This window comes from Andrographis paniculata, unplaced genomic scaffold, assembly GCF_009805555.1.
Source record: "Andrographis paniculata isolate CXL003 unplaced genomic scaffold, ASM980555v1 Contig70END, whole genome shotgun sequence".
Lineage (NCBI taxonomy): Eukaryota > Viridiplantae > Streptophyta > Magnoliopsida > Lamiales > Acanthaceae > Andrographis > Andrographis paniculata.
The window spans coordinates 95,212-116,055 of NW_026137607.1; the positions used below are offsets into that span (position 1 = coordinate 95,212).

General features: G+C 33.4%; 2 protein-coding genes across 20 annotated transcripts; both read right to left on the reverse strand.

Moving 5' to 3' along the window:
* Positions 1-1,682: 1,682 nt before the first annotated feature.
* On the reverse strand, positions 1,683-16,426 carry LOC127264407 (F-box/FBD/LRR-repeat protein At1g13570-like). 17 transcript variants are annotated; one of them, XR_007841684.1, is made up of 8 exons: positions 14,703-14,864; positions 13,692-14,589; positions 13,549-13,621; positions 12,705-13,427; positions 12,458-12,616; positions 12,073-12,377; positions 2,158-2,313; positions 1,683-2,080 (listed from the first exon to the last, which is right to left on the reverse strand). XR_007841684.1 is itself a non-coding variant. In XM_051293919.1 (8 exons), exons 6-8 carry the CDS (start codon positions 13,305-13,307, stop codon positions 12,075-12,077), a joined length of 1,065 nt encoding a protein of 354 aa, XP_051149876.1. In that variant the 5' UTR covers positions 13,308-13,427; positions 13,549-13,621; positions 13,692-14,589; positions 14,703-14,864; positions 15,622-15,786; positions 16,278-16,409; the 3' UTR covers positions 11,818-12,074. The 17 variants fall into 17 exon arrangements, 14 of the variants coding, with proteins under 14 accessions (XP_051149884.1, XP_051149885.1, XP_051149876.1 ...); XR_007841683.1 differs by lacking the exons at positions 1,683-2,080; positions 2,158-2,313 and adding exons at positions 6,692-6,983; positions 9,536-9,689; XR_007841682.1 differs by lacking the exons at positions 1,683-2,080; positions 2,158-2,313 and adding exons at positions 9,147-9,446; positions 9,536-9,689.
* Positions 16,427-17,470: 1,044 nt separating this feature from the next.
* LOC127264289 (F-box/FBD/LRR-repeat protein At1g13570-like) lies at positions 17,471-19,717 on the reverse strand. 3 transcript variants are annotated; one of them, XM_051293739.1, is made up of 4 exons: positions 19,600-19,717; positions 18,508-19,117; positions 18,041-18,202; positions 17,471-17,915 (listed from the first exon to the last, which is right to left on the reverse strand). In XM_051293739.1, the coding sequence occupies exons 2-4, from the start codon at positions 19,084-19,086 to the stop codon at positions 17,595-17,597; spliced, it is 1,062 nt and encodes a 353-aa protein (XP_051149696.1). In that variant the 5' UTR covers positions 19,087-19,117; positions 19,600-19,717; the 3' UTR covers positions 17,471-17,594. The 3 variants fall into 3 exon arrangements, with proteins under 3 accessions (XP_051149696.1, XP_051149697.1, XP_051149698.1); XM_051293740.1 differs by lacking the exon at positions 19,600-19,717 and adding an exon at positions 19,376-19,547; XM_051293741.1 differs by lacking the exon at positions 19,600-19,717 and adding an exon at positions 19,506-19,529.
* Between the last annotated feature and the right edge of the window lie 1,127 nt (positions 19,718-20,844).

Genomic DNA, 20,844 nt, shown 5'->3' on the forward strand with positions numbered 1-20,844 from the left:
GACATAAATTACCAGCCATCCTTCCTAAAATATTCGAATCCAGAATTAAGATTTATAAACCTATGATTTAAACAAATTAGTTGAAAGAGAAAATCAAACCCCAATTGAATTCACCACATCTAAATTCCAATATAAAATTTCTTAATGCATATTTATATATATATATATATATTTACATTTAAAAATAAATTATATCTTCTCTATCGTTTATAGTTTTTTAGAATAAAAATTATAAGAATATCGACTGACTCCTAAACTATAAATATTATATCACAAGTATCATTATATATTCCTAAAAATCGATTGATATATAATTTTGAATTTTGATTTTAATGGAGAATTTCAGTGTATACTTTTATATTGCTTAGAAACTAAACTCTCCTAATTTTGTAGTCTATTATAATTACAGTAAGTGACATTTGCATTGCTTCATGTTTTGTTATTTCAAGTACTATTGTTGCTCATTCTCTCTTCTCTAATTTTTTTTTCTAGAGCAGAAGGTCCAAATATTCTTATATTGATGATCGGCTAGCGGGTGCACTCTCGAACCTCTGAAGTTTGTACAGCCAATTCCTCTCAAACATCTGAAATATGTCGAGATATCGTGCATGTTAGGTTATGCAATGCAAATTCAATTTATGCGGAATCTTTGGCAGTGGAAATCTGTGCTTAAGCAGCTGAATATGAAAACCTTTTTCCGGGGTGTCGCTAACAAAACAGATGCATTCAAGATGGTAAGGATTTAGCGAATCTCCTAGCTCGATCGATCATCATCTGAAGAGAAAATCATATTTGGAGGCGAGTGGCAAATGTGAATTTGTATTATGTAGCTCTCTATAGAATAATATATTTGAAGTCATTAAATACACACTTCCCTGCCTGCATGTTTAATGTTTTAACCTGCATCTCTTTATTTTGTTGGGGAAATTTGGATGTCTTAGATAAACGGATTGAAAGTCCCAGTAAATTAAAACATTTATTGTAGTCTAAAATTTATAATAATTATTTATTTTATATATTTTTATTGTTTCGTAATATATAAATAATATTTATTATGTAATATTATATTTAATTTGAAAGTATTTTTTATTATAAATTGTGATAGTAAAATTATTCAAATTCCTGATATTTGAAGCATTTTGAAAATTTGAATGATTGAAACAAATCTGGACTAATACATGGCCAGATAAAATTTTGTACTCATTGGTTAGTTCGATGAAATTGAATATGAAAATTTAAATAAATTTAAATGTTAAAATTGAATTTAAATATATATGTATATATATGTGAGATTGAAAAATATATAGTTGAGGTGACATTTTCAAATAAATTTGAGTTATATTTGTATAATAAATTATTGATGAATTTAAATTTTTAAATTTTCAAATTATGGGTAGTAATTAATCAAGTAATTAATTTTTTATTTTATTAGATATAATGAGTTATTAGAAAAGAGAGTACTTATCAATAAAGGTAATAATTCTCATTATACTAAAAACGGATATGGTAATCATAGAAGTAACGGTGCCGCCGTAAGACAGATTGAATATCCCCAAGAGGAATAAATGAATTGCAACAGAGAAGTCCTTTATCCACTCAAGGTTTTTTTTTTTTTTTTTTTTTTTTTTTTTTTTTTTTACCCAAGCATGCACTTGCCGAAAATTTCTTACAACTCAAGCACACACACATACTCGATATCGAACCCAGAACCTAGCCCTCAAGTTAGGGATGTCTCATTTGATTTACAAAAGTTTGACTACTCAAGCATTTAAAGTTGTATGGTTGCAAATAATCTATAAAATGACAAGAAGTAGGCAATAAAACAAATTTTTTACAAACACCATACTAGTAACTCGGTAAATGCTTCAACCATTTGACGACTCTCTATAGGAGTATATATTCCCAATTCTTTAAGCGTAGTTGTCCACCGAAAAAGGATATTCACAAACTCCAACTCCGCTGGATAACCCATCATAAACCAAATCGTCACATCTTCAAGGCGACTGAGACAAATATTAAAATCGTGTTGTGCCTTCATATATTCAGTGACACTACTCTCATCCCTAAATGCACCATCACCCTAAGAAAAAGAAGGATGAAGTGAGTGACAATTTAATGGAAAAAAAATGTAATGAAAAGTAAATGTGTATTACTAACATAAAGTTTTAGACTTTGCAAGTTGGGAGAGCTATTGATCAAGTTCAGAAGCAGTTCGGTGTTTCCCAAGTCTAGGAAGTTGACATCCCCGAGATGACGAATAGTGAGATAATTAAGCTTGTTCGGAAGTTCTTTCATCTCTCCTTGGATGTAGATCTTAAATTAAGAAACACAAGAGGAAAACAATTATCAATTTAATTCCAATCAAAGAAAAGTAGACATATTGAGAAAAGCTAGAATTAAACCCCACCTTTAGATTCAAGTACTCAATCATTGGACATTTAGAAAGCAATGTTCCCTAAACCCTCAATATCGACATTGAAAAGTTGTAGTTTAATAAGCCTGTTAAATCCTCTCGACGAAAGAGGAATTTTAACTTGACAAGGAAATCCAAGGTGCAATTGGAAGAGGTGATCAAAATCAATGAGAGGGATAGGCACCAACGTGGATCGATTTGAGTATCTAAAAGAAACCGGAAGGCTTTTAATATCATGGTCAGACAAGTAAGATAGCGATTGTGTTATGTTTTTATATAGTAAAACTCGATTTTAAAAAAAAAAAATAACAATATCAAACTTAAAAGCTCTTGTATTGAATCGAACCAAAAGGAAAAACACAAAAATGTAAAAGAGAATTTGGCTAAGCACCTGGCACAACTTTAGAATGTCGAACGGGACTGAGAAGAAACTCCGGCCACAGCCTCAACTAACAGATTAATTTGCTGCACACCAAACCCTAACCACAATTGTTACAAGAGTTGATCCCTACACTAAGGGTGTGTTCTTTTGGGAATTTCCCTGGATTTCTACCATTTATCCAAATTTTTTTTTGTTCAAAAATATCAAAAGCTATTTTTTATTTTTTATATTATGTTAAAAATCAAGTTTACATTCAAAATATTACATCAACACCTATTTATATCACATCGTACAACTATTACAATTCAAAATTTTTACTATTCAAATCTCAACTCAAAATCTAAACTCCAAACAAACACACCCTAAATGATACTCGTCAATCTATAAACTATACACTATGAAAATCTCACCCAATTAATGTAAGGGAAAAATACCATCACAAGTCCCTCAATCCATTGCAAAACTGAGAGGAAGAAGACGACAAGCCATAGAGAATCAAGATACAGATGGACTGAATAATCTGGAATGAAGTGAAGCAGCGGCGGCACACAGGTTATATAACACACCAACCTAGATCCTAACGCCTAGAAACAAATCCCTTCATCCAATGGCTCAGATTTGATCTCGAAATTTAATAGTTTAGTGAGCTAAGCCATTATTTAGGTCATGAGTTCTCGATTGGGCTTTCAAATACATGGGCCTCAGCACGCATTATGGGCCAAGACCCAACATGATTGACTGAAGATTCAGTTTCGATTCGACAATCTTTGAGTGAGAATTTATTTATGGTCCCTTCATGAAGACACAAAACTTGATCAACCATGGCTCCCAGGTTGTTTCCATTACAGGAATCCGGATCGAAAACAAGGTGTGGAATAGTTGTCCATTTATATCTCCACTGTAACGACATTTTGCTTGTCCTCCCAGCATCACGCAAAGGCATAAACACAAGAATTTTGTTTATAACATCACAGGGAAGACTGCTAATCCTATCGACCTCACATGAGTCCATCCTCGTAATCGTAAGTTTTTTTGACAAATAAGTTCCTATAGATCCACAAAACGATTAACTATACAAATCAAAACACTAATTAACCACTCAATCAAAAGCCTAAATTGTTAGATTCCATAATCTATTCAGAAATCAGATGGATATATGACAGTGTGATATTGAATAACTGATCAAAAATGGAAAAAATTACTCCAATAACACAGTATGAATTAAATTTTACAACATACCTCATCTGGATTCATACAAAATAAAACTTCCCGCAATTGCGAAAACCATTGAAGGCTCTAATATATGAAACAGATTGAAGTTTTACATATTTCAATAAATAATATTTTGGCGTCAACAAAAAAATATTTCTTTAATTTTCTTGAATTGATTTAATTTATAAATGCACACAAGAACACAAAAGAAAATCTTTAATTGAACCATAATTGCATTCCTCACTTGTGTTGGAATGATTTCAGTTTTTGTATTCCTGCTCTTATGTTTTAATTTGCTTTTATAAGCTCTTAGATTTCCTGTAGAGTTACTAATATCGAATTATTCAATTTTGTATTGGTATTTCTATCCTATGCATGACTTAAAATTGAATTGATGCGAAATATATATATATCAAGAAACAGAAAATCGAATTATAAAAAAAATATTTAATAGAACAAAAGAAAAGTGAAGAAGTTCCGGAATGTAGCTTAATACAAAGATCCACAACAAAACGATGATTCATGGGCAAAAACAAAATTCCACACCGGCTATTTATCTATAAAAAATTTAGCTTTGGAAGATGGTTTGCAAGTTGGGGGAGCTTTTGATCAAGCTCCGAAGAACTTCGATGTTTCCCAAGTCTAGGAAGTTGACATCCCCGAGATGAAGAACAGTGAGATAGTTGAGCTTGTTTGGAAGTTCTTTCATCCCTCCTTGGATGTAGATCTTAAATTGAAAAACACAAAAAGAAAACAATTATCAATTTAATTCCAATCAAGGAAAAGTAGACATACTGAGAAAAGCTACAATTAAACCCCACCTTTAAATTCAAGTACTCAATCATTGGACATTTAGAAAGCAATGTTCCCTAAACCCTCAATATTGACATTGAAAAGTTGTAGTTTAATAAGCCTATTAAATCCTCTCGACGAAGGAGGAATTTTAACTTGACAAGGAAATCCAAGGTACAACTCCCGGAGGAGATCAAAATCAGTAAGAGGGATATATATATAGGCACCACCGTGGATTGATTTGAGTATCTAGAAGAAAGCGGAAGGCTTTTAATACCATGGGCGGACAAGAAAGATTGTGATCGAATCGAATTGGAAAAAACGACAATATTAAACTTAAAAACTCTTGTATCGAATCGAACTGAAAGGAAAAACATAAAAACATAAAAGAGACTTTGACTCAGCACCTGGCACAACCTTAGAATGTCAAACGGGACTGTGGAGAGGTAACTTCGACAATAGCTCGGCCACAACCTCAACTAACCGATTAACTCGCAGCACACCAAACCCTAACCACTATTGTTAGAATAGTCGATCCCCACTCTAGACAATTCTCGCCAATCTCTCAACTATATACTAGGAAAATCTCGCCCAACTAATCTAAAGGAAAAACCCCACAAGTTCCTCAATCCATCGCAGAACTGAGAGGAAGAAGACGACCAACAAGAGAGAATCAAGACATGGATGGACTGAATAATCTAGAATGATGTAGAGTAGCGGCGGCACACAAGTTATATAACACACAAATCTAGATCCTAACGCCATAAACAAAACCTTTAATCCAATGGCTGAAATTTGATCTCGGACAAGTTATATAATCACAAACCTAGATCCTAACACCTAGAAACAAATCTCTTCATCCAATGGCTGAGATTTGATCTCGGAATTTTATTGGTTAGTGAGCTAGGCCATTATTTAGGTCATGACTTCTCAATTGGGCTTTAAAATGCATTGGGCCTCAGCACACATTATGAGCCAAAACCCAACAAGACTGATTGAAGAATCAATTTGGATTCGACAATCTGTTGAGTGAGAATTTGTTTATGGTCCCTTCATAAAGAAACAAAACTTGATCAACCAAGGTTTCCACGTTGTGTCCATTACAGGAATCTGGATCGAAAACAAGGTGTGGAATAGTTGTCCATTTATATCTCCACTGTGATAACATTGTGCTTGTCCTCACAGCATCACACAAAGGCATAAACACGAGAATTCTGTTTATTACATTAAAGGAAAGACTACTAATTCTATCAACCTCACACTCCATTCCTACAGATCCTGAAAACGATTTAACTATACAAAATCAAACAACTAATTAACCACTCAATCAAAAGCCTAAATTGATTAAATTACACAATCTATTCAGAAATCAGATGGGTATATGACAGTGTGATATTGAATAACAGATCAAAGCCCCAAAAAATTACTCCAACACCACGGTATGAAATCAAAGTTTACAACATACCTCATCTGGATCATACAAAATAAAACTTCCGCAAATGCGAAGCAGAACTTGTAGCGAAAATCATTGAAGGCTCTAATAAATGAAACATATTGAAGTTTTACAAATTTCAATAAATAATATTTTGGCGTCAACAAAAAATATTTCCTTAATTGAACCATAATTGCATTCGTCACTTGTGTTGGAATGATTTCAATGATATCATTTGTATTCCTACTCTTGTGTTTTAATTTGCTTTTATAAGCTTTTAGATTCCCAGTAGAGTTATTAATATTTAATATTCAATTTTATATTGGTATTTTTATCAGATGCATGACTTAAAATTAAATGGATGCAAAAAATATATATATCAAGAAACATAAAATAGAATTATAAAAAAAATATATATTTAATAAAAGAAAAGATAAAGAAGTTTCGGAATGTAACTAAATACAAAGATCCACAACAAAACAATGATTCATGAGCAAAGATAAAATTTCACACTAGCTGTTTATCTATGAAAAATTTAACTTTAAAAGATGACTCCCAATAAAATAGCCTCAACTCTCTTTTTGTCCTGTCCAATTGACGGTCATCCATAGAATGAGAAATTAGTTCCAATTGTTTAAGTTTGTCCCCCAAAATAGGAGAAGCTTCACAAATTCCACTTCAGGTTGAGTGCCCGCAAACAATTTCATCTTCACAATCTTTACACTAATCTCATCCCTTAATGCACCATCACCCTAAGAAAAAAAAAAAAAAAAAAAAAAAAGGATAAAATGAGTGACAATCTAATGAAAAGGAAAATGTAATGAAAGATAAATGTGTATCACTAACATAAAGTTTAAGAGTTTGCAAGTTGGGGGAGCTTTTGATCAAGCTCAGAAGAACTTCGATGTTTCCCAAGCCTAGGAAGTTGACATCTTCAAGATGAAGACCAGTGAGATAATTGAGCTTGTTTGGAAGTTCTTTCATCCCTCCTTGGATGTAGATCTTAAATTAAGAAACACAAAAGGAAAACAATTATCAATTTAATGTCAATCAAGGAAAAGTAGACATATTAAGAAAAGCTTGAATTACCCACCTTTATATTCAAGTACTCAATCATTGGACATTTAGAAAGCAATGTTCCCTAAACCCTCAATATTGACATTGAAAAGTTGTAGTTTAATAAGCCTATTAAATCCTCTCGACGAAGGAGGAATTTTAACTTGACAAGGAAATCCAAGGTACAACTCCCGGAGGAGATCAAAATCAGTAAGAGGGATATATAGGCAACACCGTGAATCGAATTGAGTATCTATAAGAAAGCGGAAGGCTTTTAATACCATGAGCAGACAAGAACGACAATATTAAACTTAAAAACTCTTGTATCAAATCGAACTGAAAGGAAAAACATAAAAACATAAAAGAGACTTTGACTCAGCACCTAGCACAACCTTAGAATGTCAAACGGGACTCTGGAGAGGTAACTCCGGCAATAGCTCGGCCACAACCTCAACTAACCGATTAACTCGCAGCACACCAAACCCTAACCACTATTGTTAGAATAGTCGATCCCCACTCTAGACAATTCTCGCCAATCTCTCAACTATATACTAGGAAAATCTCGCCCAACTAATCTAAAGGAAAAACCCCACAAGTTCCTCAATCCATCGCAGAACTGAGAGGAAAAAGACGACCAACAAGAGAGAATCAAGACATGGATGGACTGAATAATCTAGAATGATGTAGAGTAGCGGCGGCACACAAGTTATATAACACACAAATCTAGATCCTAACGCCATAAACAAAACCTTTAATCCAATGGCTGAGATTTGATCTCGGACAAGTTATATAATCACAAACCTAGATCCTAACACCTAGAAACAAATCTCTTCATCCAATGGCTGAGATTTGATCTCGGAATTTTATTGGCTAGTGAGCTAGGCCATTATTTAGGTCATGACTTCTCGATTGGGCTTTAAAATGCATTGGGCCTCAGCACACATTATGAGCCAAAACCCAACAAGACTGATTGAAGAATCAATTTGGATTCGACAATCTGTGAGTGAGAATTTGTTTATGGTCCCTTCATGAAGAAACAAAACTTGATCAACCAAGGTTTCCACGTTGTTTCCATTACAGGAATCTGGATCGAAAACAAGGTGTGGAATAGTTGTCCATTTATATATCCACTATGATAACATTGTGCTTGTCCTCACAGCATCACGCAAAGGCATAAACACTAGAATTTTGTTTATTACATTAAAGGAAAGACTGCTAATTCTATCAACCTCACACTCCATTCCTACAGATCCTGAAAAAGATTTAACTATACAAAATCAAACAACTAATTAACCACTCAATCAAAAGCCTAAATTGATTAAATTCCACAATCTATTCAGAAATCAGATGGGTATATGACAGTGTGATATTGAATAACAGATCAAAGCCCCAAAAAATTACTCCAACACCACGGTATGAAATCAAAGTTTACAACATACCTCATCTGGATCATACAAAATAAAACTTCCGCAAATGCGAAGCAGAACTTGTAGCGAAAACCATTGAAGGCTCTAATAAATGAAACATATTGAAGTTTTACAAATTTCAATAAATAATATTTTGGCGTCAACAAAAAATATTTCCTTAATTGAACCATAATTGCATTCGTCACTTGTGTTGGAATGATTATCAATGATATCATTTGTATTCCTGCTCTTATGTTTTAATTTGCTTTTATAAGCTTTTAGATTCCCAATAGAGTTATTAATATTGAATATTCAATTTTATATTGGTATTTTTATCAGATGCATAACTTAAAATTGAATGGATGCAAAAAATATATATATCAAGAAACATAAAATAGAATTATAAAAAATATATATATTTAATAAAAGAAAAGATAAAGAAGTTTCGGAATGTAACTTAATACAAAAATCCACAACAAAACAATGATTCATGAGCAAAGATAAAATTTCACACTAGCTGTTTATCTATAAAAAATTTAGCTTTAGAAGATGACTCCCAATAAAATAGCCTCAACTCTCTTTTTGCCCTGTCCAATTGACGGTCATCCATAGAATGAGAAATTAGTTCCAATTATTCAAGTTTGTCCCCCATAATAGGAGAAGCTTCACAAATTCCACTTCAGGTTGAGTGCCCGCAAACAATTTCATCTTCACAATCTTTACACTAATCTCATCCCTTAATGCACCATCACCCTAAGAAAAAAAAAAAAAGAAAAAGGATAAAATGAGTGACAATGTAATGAAAAAGAAAATGTAATGAAAGATAAATGTGTATCACTAACAAAGTTTAAGAGTTTGCAAGTTGGGGGAGCTTTTGATCAAGCTCAGAAGAACTTCGATGTTTCCCAAGTCTAGGAAGTTGACATCTTCGAGATGAAGACCAGTGAGATAATTGAGCTTGTTTGGAAGTTCTTTCATCCCTCCTTGGATGTAGATCTTAAATTAAGAAACACAAAAGGAAAACAATTATCAATTTAATGTCAATCAAGGAAAAGTAGACATATTGAGAAAAGCTTGAATTACCCACCTTTATATTCAAGTACTCAATCATTGGACATTTAGAAAGCAACGTTCCCTAAACCCTCAATATCGACATTGAAAAGTTGTAGTTTAATAGGTCTTTTAAATCCTCTTGACGAAGGAGGAATATTTAACTTGACAAGGAAATCCAAGGTACAACTCCCGGAGGAGATCAAAATCAGTAAGAGGGATATATAGGCACCACCGTGAATCGAATTGAGTATCTATAAGAAAGCGGAAGGCTTTTAATACCATGGGCAGACAAGAACGACAATATTAAACTTAAAAACTCTTGTATCGAATCGAACTAAAAGGAAAAACACAAAAACATCAAAGAGACTTTGGCTCAGTACTTGGCACAACCTTAGAATGTCAAACGGGACTGTGGAGAGGAAACTCCGGCAATAGCTCGGCCACAACCTCAACTAACCGATTAACTCGCAGCACACCAAACCCTAACCACTATTGTTAGAATAGTCGATCCCCACTCTAGACAATTCTCGCCAATCTCTCAACTATATACTAGGAAAATCTCGCCCAACTAATCTAAAGGAAAAACCCCACAAGTTCCTCAATCCATCGCAGAACTGAGAGGAAGAAGACGACCAACAAGAGAGAATCAAGACATGGATGGACTGAATAATCTAGAATGATGTTGAGTAGCGGCAGCACACAAGTTATATAACACACAAACCTAGATCTTAACGCCAGAAACAAAACCCTTCATCTAATGGCTGAGATTTGATCTCGGACAAGTTATATAACACACAAACCTACATCATAACGTCAGAAACAAAACCCTTCATCCAATGGCTGAGATTTGATCTCGGACAAGTTATATAACACACAAACCTAGATCCTAACGCCATAAACAAAATCCTTCATCCAATGGCTGAGATTTGATCTCGCACAAGTTATATAACATACAAACCTAGATCCTAATGCCTAGAAACAAATCCCTTCATCCAATGACTGAGATTTGATCTCGGAATTTTATTGGTTAGCTCCTAATGCCTAGAAACAAATCCCTTCATCCAATGGCTGATATTTGATCTCAGAATTTTATTGGTTAGTGAGCTAGGCCATTATTTAGGTCATGACTTCTCGATTGGGCTTTAAAATGCATTGGGCCTCAGCATGCATTATGGGCCAAAACCAAACAAGATTGACTGAAGAATCAGTTTGGATTCGACAATCTGTGAGTGAGAATTTATTTATGGTCCCTTCGTGAAGAAACAAAACTTGCTCAACCATGGCTTCCACGTTGTTTCTATTACAGGAATCTGGATCGAAAACAAGGTGTGGAATGGTTGTCCATCTATATTTCGAAGCAGAACTTGTAGCGAAAACCATTGAAGGCTCTAATAAATGAAACAGATTGAACTTAAGGTATATTTTCAGCAAATTTTGATTTTGTATTATCGGATTATACGAAATCATAAATTTTATAAAGATTAAGTTTTTGAAATTTTAAGATGAATTCGAATATGCTTGCAATATTTCCTAAAAGGCCAAAAACTAAGATAAATTTTGATTTGTTGACTTTTCGACAAAATGAAAACAACAGTTCGAACTGTTTGGAAAAGTTTACTTATCGGTCAACGAGAAAAAAACTGTAGTAACCCATGCCAAGAAATGGCATGCATTGTGTCTGGATATCGGATATGATTTGAGCTCTCTCGATAATTTAAAATCAAAATACCAAACTTTTACTATTCTTTAGATTTTTCAAAACTCAAAACTTACAAAATATAGTAAAACAGAGCCTAATCTCTCATCATCAAGCATCAAATATCACATAGAGCATTCGATTTCATCGGACATCCAATTCATTGTCGAGCAACAATTTTACATGTATTAAGTACAACCGATAAATGGATGCATCCAATGCTTCATAAGGCCTCAAGTTTAGCCTTTAATCAGATGTAATCATTCAAATTATGAACGAAAACAGATATATATCTTCCTTAGCCCATTTCGCCTCGATCTATTTAACTTCAATCCTTTACAAAATTAAAAAGAGTGAGAAATTCAAGATTCACACCTATTCTGAGTTTTGCTCTATTTTTTTTCCTATCCCATAGTTAATTTCATATAGTTCATCAACATAAGATAAGAAGAAACTACAACTTTCGGAAAATATATCTTAAATTATACCATCTGTCTAATTTATGCAGACTTTCAATTATGTTTACCTAAGAGTATCTCCAAATTCTTCAAAAAAAGCATAACAATATATACACACGACAAAACCAAAACACTGAGAATCCAGTTACAGGATAGATAGAGATTCACTCACAATTACAAACTCCACCCGGCTTCGAATCTGATGCGGGCTGCAGATGATGATCGAGGAAACTTAGCCAAGTCTGTTACCATCTTACTAAAATCCGGCCCGATTTCGACACCCCAGAAAGTAGATTCCAATGTCATATGTTTCAGTGCACTTGCCCACTGCAAAACATTCCTTACGAACTCCATCTCCCCTGCAGAACCGGAGAAGAAGGAGATCTTTACACTTTCCAAGTGATTCAGATGAATAGGGTCTGCAAACTTCATACAGTTAATAGAGAGCTCCTCGACATCAAAGATAGAGTCGTCGCACTAAAAATGAAAATATTGAATTAGTGAAAACAGTGAATGGAACAGAACAGAGCAAATTCATAAAACAAAATGTCACTCACTGAAATATCAAGAGACTTCAAATTTGGAGAGCTTTTGAGCAAGCTAAGAACACAATCAACGTTGTCCAGTGCTCTAAAACTAGTGTCAAGTTTCAGAACATTGAGACGATGATTCAGCTCTTTGTTGCTCTCTTTATCCTCACCAATAATGAATGAGTTCTTGCATAAAAAGGCAAAGATCAATACAAATTCACAGATCATTTTGAATTGATCAATAAGTAGAACCTAACATTGAGAAAATCTCTACCTTCAACTCAAAGTCAAAGCATTCGAGCATCGGACATTTAGAAAGTAATGTTATCAGCTCATCAAGCTCCATTGAAACACACGAAAGTTTGAGTTTAATAAGCCTACCAAATCCACTAAATTGCCATGGAAGTTCGATTCTAACACCTTCAAGACACAAATTTGTGAGGTGTTCCAAAGCAAACAGAACTGAAGGAATCACATGAGAGACAGATTCATGGACATAATAAGAAAGCGAGAGGTCTTCGATATAATGAGTATGGTGGTACGACAAGAAAAGGAGCCATCGATCAATGGCAGCATTCCTTGTACTGGCAGCATTCCTAGTAACTTCATAACATTCCTTCAATGAAAATTTGGTTATAGGTCCTCTATGAAGAACAAGGATTCGATCTACTAAGGATTCAAGATCACACCATCTCAAAGAATCTTTGAATTTTTTATCGAAAACAAGGGCTGGAATTGTAATCCATTTATACTTCCACCCTTTTGAGAGTGTGCTCGTCCTGACAGCATCACGCAGGGGCAAATACCCAATTATGTGGTAAGTCACATTGAATGGAAGATTACTAACCCTATCCACACCATTGTTGCCTCTCGCCATAACTTCACACCCAACCCGAACTGTAAAGACAAATTAAACCCGGCAAATAACTACTGAGCACAACCCTAATTAACGCAGTCAAAAAGCCCTAATCAATCCTTGATTTTATCCCAAGAAATCCTGCAAAACAAATTATCCTGGCTTAATAAACGAAATCGAATACACATACATAAAAATGCACAATAAACATAAACATAAGACCCCTTGAAATTAAGCGAAGAATAAATTATCGGCAAATAACCATAGCAGCAGCTGCAGCGAAACCGAAACATTACATGGTTCGAAACTTCCTTCATTCTTCAAACAGTGAACCGCTGGTTATATATATATATAGAGAGAGAGAGAGGAACATTTTTAAAAGTATATTTTATAAATGAACCTTACCAGTCACCATCGCCGAGAGCAGTAAGACGAAGAAGGATGAAGGATGAGAACAGGAAAGAAAAGAAAGGTGAAAGAAATGAAAGAATACGAGAATATTTGGGTTTGCTTGTCTAAATTATTTTTATTCCAATATATATATATTAGTTTTTATAAAAAGGGAAAAAATTATTTTTTGTCCAATATAAAAATCTTATCAATTTTGATCTCAATATAACCAAAATTTATTATTTTTTGTCCCAATATAACCAAAATTTATTATTTTTGGTCTCAATATAAAATTTTTATCAATTCTAGTCTCAATATAACCAAAACTCTATCATTTTTTGTCCCAATATAATCGAACCTTATTTTTATTCCCACTGCCAACGAACCGACGAAAAATGCATACGTAGACTATGAATAAAATAAAAAAAAAAACATTGAATCGATATTTTACCCCTGTCTTTACCGCTGATTCTTCATATATTTATCGACAGACACACAGGAGGAGGCAGCTGAAGCTTATGACCAACTAACAACATTCCATATAAATATATATATATATAGCAAAACCAAGAGATGACCAAAACATTCGAAACATATTACCCGAGAGATCTTAAGAAACACAAGGATCTTTAAATGAGCCTTTAAATAAGATTTTCGCTGCCGTCAATCGAGGGAGTTTTGCTATGAGTGGCCCCATTTTGTATCTTCCCGGCTCAAACATGGAACAATAAGATGTAATATTCAGATTCTTAAGTTCATTTGCCCACTGCAAAAACTTTCTTAGGAATTCTCTTTCCACGGCATGACTAGACATGAAGATCTTCACATTTTTCAGATGTTTCAAAGGAATAGTTGATGTGCGCTTCAGACAAGCAAGGGCTCCCTTCTTGTTATAATCCATATTATTGATGCACTAGAAAAAAATAAAACGAAAAACATAGAATTAACAACAATGCTAATTGAAATACGAAATATATAGATATATACATATATATACAAAACAATTCAAAATTTGCAAAAACGGACAAAAATTTCAAGAGACTCCAAATTAGGGGAGCTCCTCAACAAGTTCAAAGCACAATTGATGCTGTTTGGTATTGCAAAATAAATCTCATCGAGATTTATATAAGTGAGGCAATGATTCAGCCCTTTGTTCCCTCCATTCTCGTAACCGTCAAATGCACCACCCTTAAGAGTGAAAAATGGATAAGATCAGATAAGAGATCATTTTGCATGGAATTATGGAACTAAGGGTGTGTTCTTTGGGGAGAAATCTCCAAAAATTTTACTACTCATCAATTTTTTTTCCCCAAAAACATTAAATCAAACACCTATTTTTCATTTTTTATATTATACTAAAAATTAATTTTACATTCAAAACATCACATCATACAACTATTACAATTCAAAAAATTTACTAGTTAAATCCTAACTCAAAATCCAAACCCCCAAACAAACACACCCTTAAATATAAACAAAATGCAAAATCAAACTATCTACCTACAGATAAAGGTACTCAAGCATCGGACATTTAGAAACTAATGTTAACAGTTCATCAAGCTCCATTTCGAAATACACAAGTTCAAGTTTGACAAGACAATCAAATCCACCAAATAAAGGCGGAAGTTTGATGTCAACATTTTCAAGATACAAGTGTTTGAGGCAATCGAAAGCGAATACACATGTAGACAGCGCACGATCAGAGTCATCAACATCATAAAAACCAATTTCAAGATTCTCGATATGATGGTTATGATAACTCGACAAGTAAAGAAGCCATTGACGAGTGGAAGAATGTTTCACTTTATCATTAAACTTGACAGAGAACTTAGTTATTGGTCCTCTATGAAGCTCCAAGATTCGATCTATTATTGATCCTAAGGTCATAATCTCCATTCAGTGAGTCCAACAAACTCCAATCGCAAACAAGCTGTGGAATCGTTACCCATTTACATCTCCATTGCTTCGACAATATACTTGTTCTTACAGCATCACATAGAGGCAAAAACCCAATAATATGCTCTATTACACAACAAGGAAGATCGTTAATTCTCTTGGCACTCGGATTAAATCTTGTCATTATTTGATATCCAAACAATACATAGACAGTCTGCAAAAGATTCACAATCAACAAAGATAAGCCCAAAAAACTAACTACAACATTAATTGATGCAAAGAGATATTCTTACAAAAAAGCACAAGCCAATATTGTACCCAAATAAATCTTAGCAACAAATTCACAATCATTTCACCTCAATCGTAACCCTTATTGATAAAACTATAACTAGAAAATGATTTCAACACTAAATTAAAAACTTAACACAGCCAATTAGTTGAGTTTCCCTAGATCGAAAATCTTAATTTCTATCGACTATCGCGATAAACGAAGTGAAAATTTACATCAAATTTCTTCTTTTGCATTCACAGGAAACACATAATAGCACACGAAATCGAAGAATAATATATAAAATGTACTACCCCGAACCGCAATTTCACATTACGAATCGAAAATAATATTAGCAAAAACCCTAATAAGACTCCGTCGCATTGAAACCGCAGCGATTGTCGAGAAATTCAAAGAAAAATGCAGAGAAACTTAACCTGTTCACTACGAGGAGACACTGCGGTAAAACCGAGAGACGTTTCAGTACTCTTTTTATAGTCATTTTAATTTATTTTAAGGAAAAAATGAATATTGTGCTGCACCACCACCAGGTGTTCCTTTATGGGACTATTGTGCTGCAATTCTTGTTTGAAAAATCAATGGTTGAATAAATATTTATGTAGTAAAAATTAAATATATAATTTTTTTCATATTGAAATTTAGTCAAAAAAAAAAAAAATCGATAAAATAGAATTATCAACGTCACATTATTTAATAATGTATGGACCCGAACTATAGGCTTTTGGATGGACCATTGAATTGAAAGGTGATTCCGTTTATTGGATAGAGAAATTTCAAAAGATTCTATTCGATATAATTTATTATATGCATGATTTTCATATTTATTATTATTTTAATTAGGATTGTATATATAATCATAATTACGATTGCTTCTATATTTTTCGACTTGGTTTTTTTTTTTCAATTGATGGGATTTCATTTCCAAGTGTTTAATAAAGCGATAATATTTTTATTCTATATTCTCGTATTTTATTTATCACACACCTATTATTTTCAACAAAAGTAATGTCATATAAGCTAATAGGACATACTAACACTTTACCCATCATATTGTCGTAATTGAAGTCTCATATATATTAGTAATTGAAGTCACATTGTCGTAATTGAAGTCTTAATAGTAATTGAAGTCATTTGTCGTAACTGTCCCATAATAAAGTATTTATTTTTTATTTTAGGCTGTCCCATAACAAAGTATCCATTTTTTTTATAGTAACTATAGGAGAAAGTATCAATTATGCAATGACTTCATTTTATTTTTTCATTTACATCATAGAGTTAGGTAAGAAACAATTTTAAAATGTGTTACGATATTTGTCGATTGATAACAACAAACAAAACTTTGTAACTTAAACGAAACGAACATAGCAATATTCAGCAATGTACGAAACTGTTTGATCAAAAGATCAACCGCACCAAAAAAAACATTAATACAACGATCTTAGAAGACAAAACTTAACATCGATCCAAGAAGCAACAATAAACAAATATGGAAAGTTGGACGGTAATTGCAGACGTCATTTATAGCTTTTGAAAACATGTTATAAGCCAAATAATTACTATTTGGTAAAAACCCAAAATAGAGAAATAGAGGACTAACAACACGACAGCCTCGGACATAAACTATTTCTTTGTTCTATCATATCATAGGAACAATGTTCAAACCTAGTTCAACAAAACAATGTTTGAATAGTAAGTTTTGGAAATCATACACTAAAAAACACGCCCAAAGAACTTCACTTACGCCAATCGCCTTTGAATATGACTTTTGCTGCAGACGACGATCGAGGGAGGTTTCTTAAGGTGGTCACAATCTTGGATTTGTCTGGCTCGATGCCGGCATCATCGCTATCATCATCATCGCTTAGACAAGATTTCAATTTTAATTTCTTGAGTTCAGTTGCCCACTGCAAAAGCTTTCTCACAAACTCCCTTTCCACAGTGTAACCAGACATGTTCGAAATCTTCGCATTTTTCAGGTGGTTGAGAGGAATAGGTGGTGCATCCTTCAGACAATCAATGGCGACGTGCTTATTACCATGACTAGAATGCTCGCTCTGAAAAAATAAAATAAAATAAACAACATAGAATGAACAAGAATGCTGATTGAAATAAGCTAATATATATATATATATATATATACTTGTAATAATTCAAAACTTGCAGAATGAATGCCACTTACTGAAATTTCAAGAGACTGCAGATTAGGAGAACTTCTGAGCAAGTTAAAAACAAAATTGACGTAATCTGGCATTGCGAAATAAATCTCATCGAGTTTTAGAACAGTGAGGCAATGATTCGGTTGTATGTTCCCTCCTTTCTCGGAACCATTTAACACGGGAATCTAGCAATAAGAAACGGATAAGATCAAAAAGGTGATCATTTCAAATAAATTACGGAACTAAATACCAAAAAAGTGCAAAATCAAACCCTCTACCTGCATTTAATACAGAACTCTAGCAATAAGAAATTGATAAGATCAAAAAGGTCGATCATTTCGAATAAATAATGGAACTAAATATTAAACCAAAAGTGCAAAATCAAACTCTTTACCATTAAGAAATGAACAAGATCAAAAAGGTGATCATTTCGAATAAATTATGGAACTAAAAAAAATTTTAAAAAAAAGTACAAAATCAAACACTCTACCTGGAGATGAAGGTACTCAAGCATCGGACATTTAGAAAGTAATATTTCCAGGTCATCAAGTTCCATCTCGACATACATAAGTTCAAGTTTGAGAAGCCGACCAAATCCACCAAACGAAGGCGGAAGTTTGATGTCAACACTTGCAACATACAAATGTTTGAGACAATCAAAATCGAACACACATGTAGGCATCTTATGCAAAGGAATTTTGCCCAGAAAAGTAACTTCAAGATCCTCCATATGATCGCTGTGATAACTCGACAAGAAAAGAAGCCATCGATCAATAGAGGCAGGGTTATGTATCTCAGTATCCTTGACAGAGAACTTAGTTATCGGTCCTCTATGAAGCACCAAGATTCGATCTATTATCGTTTCCAGGTCATCATCATCTTCATTCAACGATTCCTCAAAACTCTCGTCGCAAACAAGCTGTGGAATAGTTACCCACTTGTATCTCCACTTTTTCGACAATGCACTTGTTCCGACAGCATCACAAAGAGGCAAAAACCCAAGAATACGCTCGATTACATTGGAAGGAAGATTGCTAATTCTATCAACACCCGGATTCGATTTCGTCATAATTTTGATATTCAAATAATAAAGAGACAATCTGCAAAAGACACCCGAATTCAATCTCAGTCATAATTCGATATTCAAATAATAAACAGACAATCCGCAAAAGATTCACAATTGTTATGCCCAAAGTTAAATAATTTTTCCCCATATAAATCTTGCAAACAATTCACAATCAATTCCCCTCAATCGTAAACCCTAATTGATAAATCTATCGGTGGAAAATGATTTCAACACTAAATCAAACTACTTATAACACAGGCAATAAGTTGATATCTACTGAATCAAAATTTACATTAAATTTCTTCTTTGGCATTCACAAGAAACACACAAAATAAGGCAAGAAATCGAAGAGTATTTATAAAAATCTACAACCCGAACCGCAATTTCACAACTACGAAAATCGAAAATACTATTAGAAAAACCCTAATAAGACCCCTTCCCATTCAATCCGCAGCGAATGTCCAAAAATTCAAAAAAAAAAAAAAGATAAAAAGAAAGAAAAAGAGTAACTTTAACCTGTTCGCTATAACGAGAGAGAGAAAGAGAGACTGCGGTAACTTTTGTTTATTTGCTTTGCCTGCCTGTATTTATATAGAAATTTTTTTAGGTAATATAATTGTGTCAATAGCGGTCAGTGAATACAAAATAAAGAAAGTTGAAAATATTTTATAGTTTCCATCTATAATTTTATTTTTCTAAAAGCTACAAAATATTTTTCTATTTTTGCATAACCTGTTTAAGTAATTCATCCCAAGTTAAGTATATTCTATTTTATATAATTTTTTTAAATTTTAATAAACATTAAATGAATAAATATATCTTTTATTATAAATATCAATTATAAAATTATAATACTAAAAAATAGGTTGTGGTGCCCAGACATGAATACGAAGGAGGGAAATAGACAGGATGGCCGTAGGTTGAAGGCTTGGCCATTTGAACTACACCGTCGTTCTCATTAATTATTATATAATAATTAGTATAAATCATGATAAGATGACAAAATATTAAAATAAATTATTAAATATAGATAATGGAATATTTTTTTACTGTTAAATATAATAACGCAAAAGACAAATAGTGATATTCTTAGATGTTAGAAATTTTGGGAAAAAATAACGAGATTGTCTTATTGATATCAAAAGAAGGAGATCAAATTAAAATTGAATATTTAAAATATCTTAACATCTCCTCAAACTCAAGTGGTATAACAAAAACAATTTTGACTTTATAAGAATTTTGAATATAAACGCAAAAAGAAAACATAAATAAAATTAGCAGTCGACTCTCCACCCACCGGAGCAAAAGACGAGATGACTCTCCACCGGAGCCGAAAACGACATGACTCCACCGGAGTTGAAAATGATATGACTCCACCGAAACCGAAACCGAAAATGACATGACTCTACCGAAGCCGAATACGAGATAACTCTCCACCGGAGCCGAAAACGAGATGACTCTAGCGGAATTGAAAACGACATGACTCCACCGGAGCTGCCGAAAACGACATGACTCCACCGGAGCGAAAATGAGATGACTCCACCGGAGCCGAAAAGCACATGACTCCACCAGAGCCGAAAACCACATAACTCCACCGGAGGGAAAAACAAGATAGCCGAAAACGAGATAACTCCACCGGAGCCTAAAACGACATGAATTTACTGGAGTTGAAAACGACATGACTCTCTACTATAGTAAAAAACAATGGGAGTACTCTCCACAAAATCGAAAATAACGGGACTCTCATTGCAATAAGAAACA

Bases quoted from the DNA above. Each gene is read 5' to 3' on its own strand.
- LOC127264407 (XM_051293927.1), bottom strand. From the start codon at position 13,307: ATGGCGAGAGGCAACAATGGTGTGGATAGGGTTAGTAATCTTCCATTC. The intron at 12,617-12,704 runs GTAGAGATTTTC...TTTTTATGCAAG, and splicing joins GCTTTGACTTTGAGTTGAAG to AACTCATTCATTATTGGTGA. The intron at 12,378-12,457 runs GTGAGTGACATT...TTTCATTTTTAG, and splicing joins TGAAGTCTCTTGATATTTCA to TGCGACGACTCTATCTTTGA.
- LOC127264289 (XM_051293739.1), bottom strand. From the start codon at position 19,086: ATGACGAAATCGAATCCGGGTGTTGATAGAATTAGCAATCTTCCTTCC. The intron at 18,203-18,507 runs GTAGAGTGTTTG...TCTTATTGCTAG, and splicing joins TTGAGTACCTTCATCTCCAG to ATTCCCGTGTTAAATGGTTC. The intron at 17,916-18,040 runs GTAAGTGGCATT...TTATTTTTTCAG, and splicing joins TGCAGTCTCTTGAAATTTCA to AGCGAGCATTCTAGTCATGG.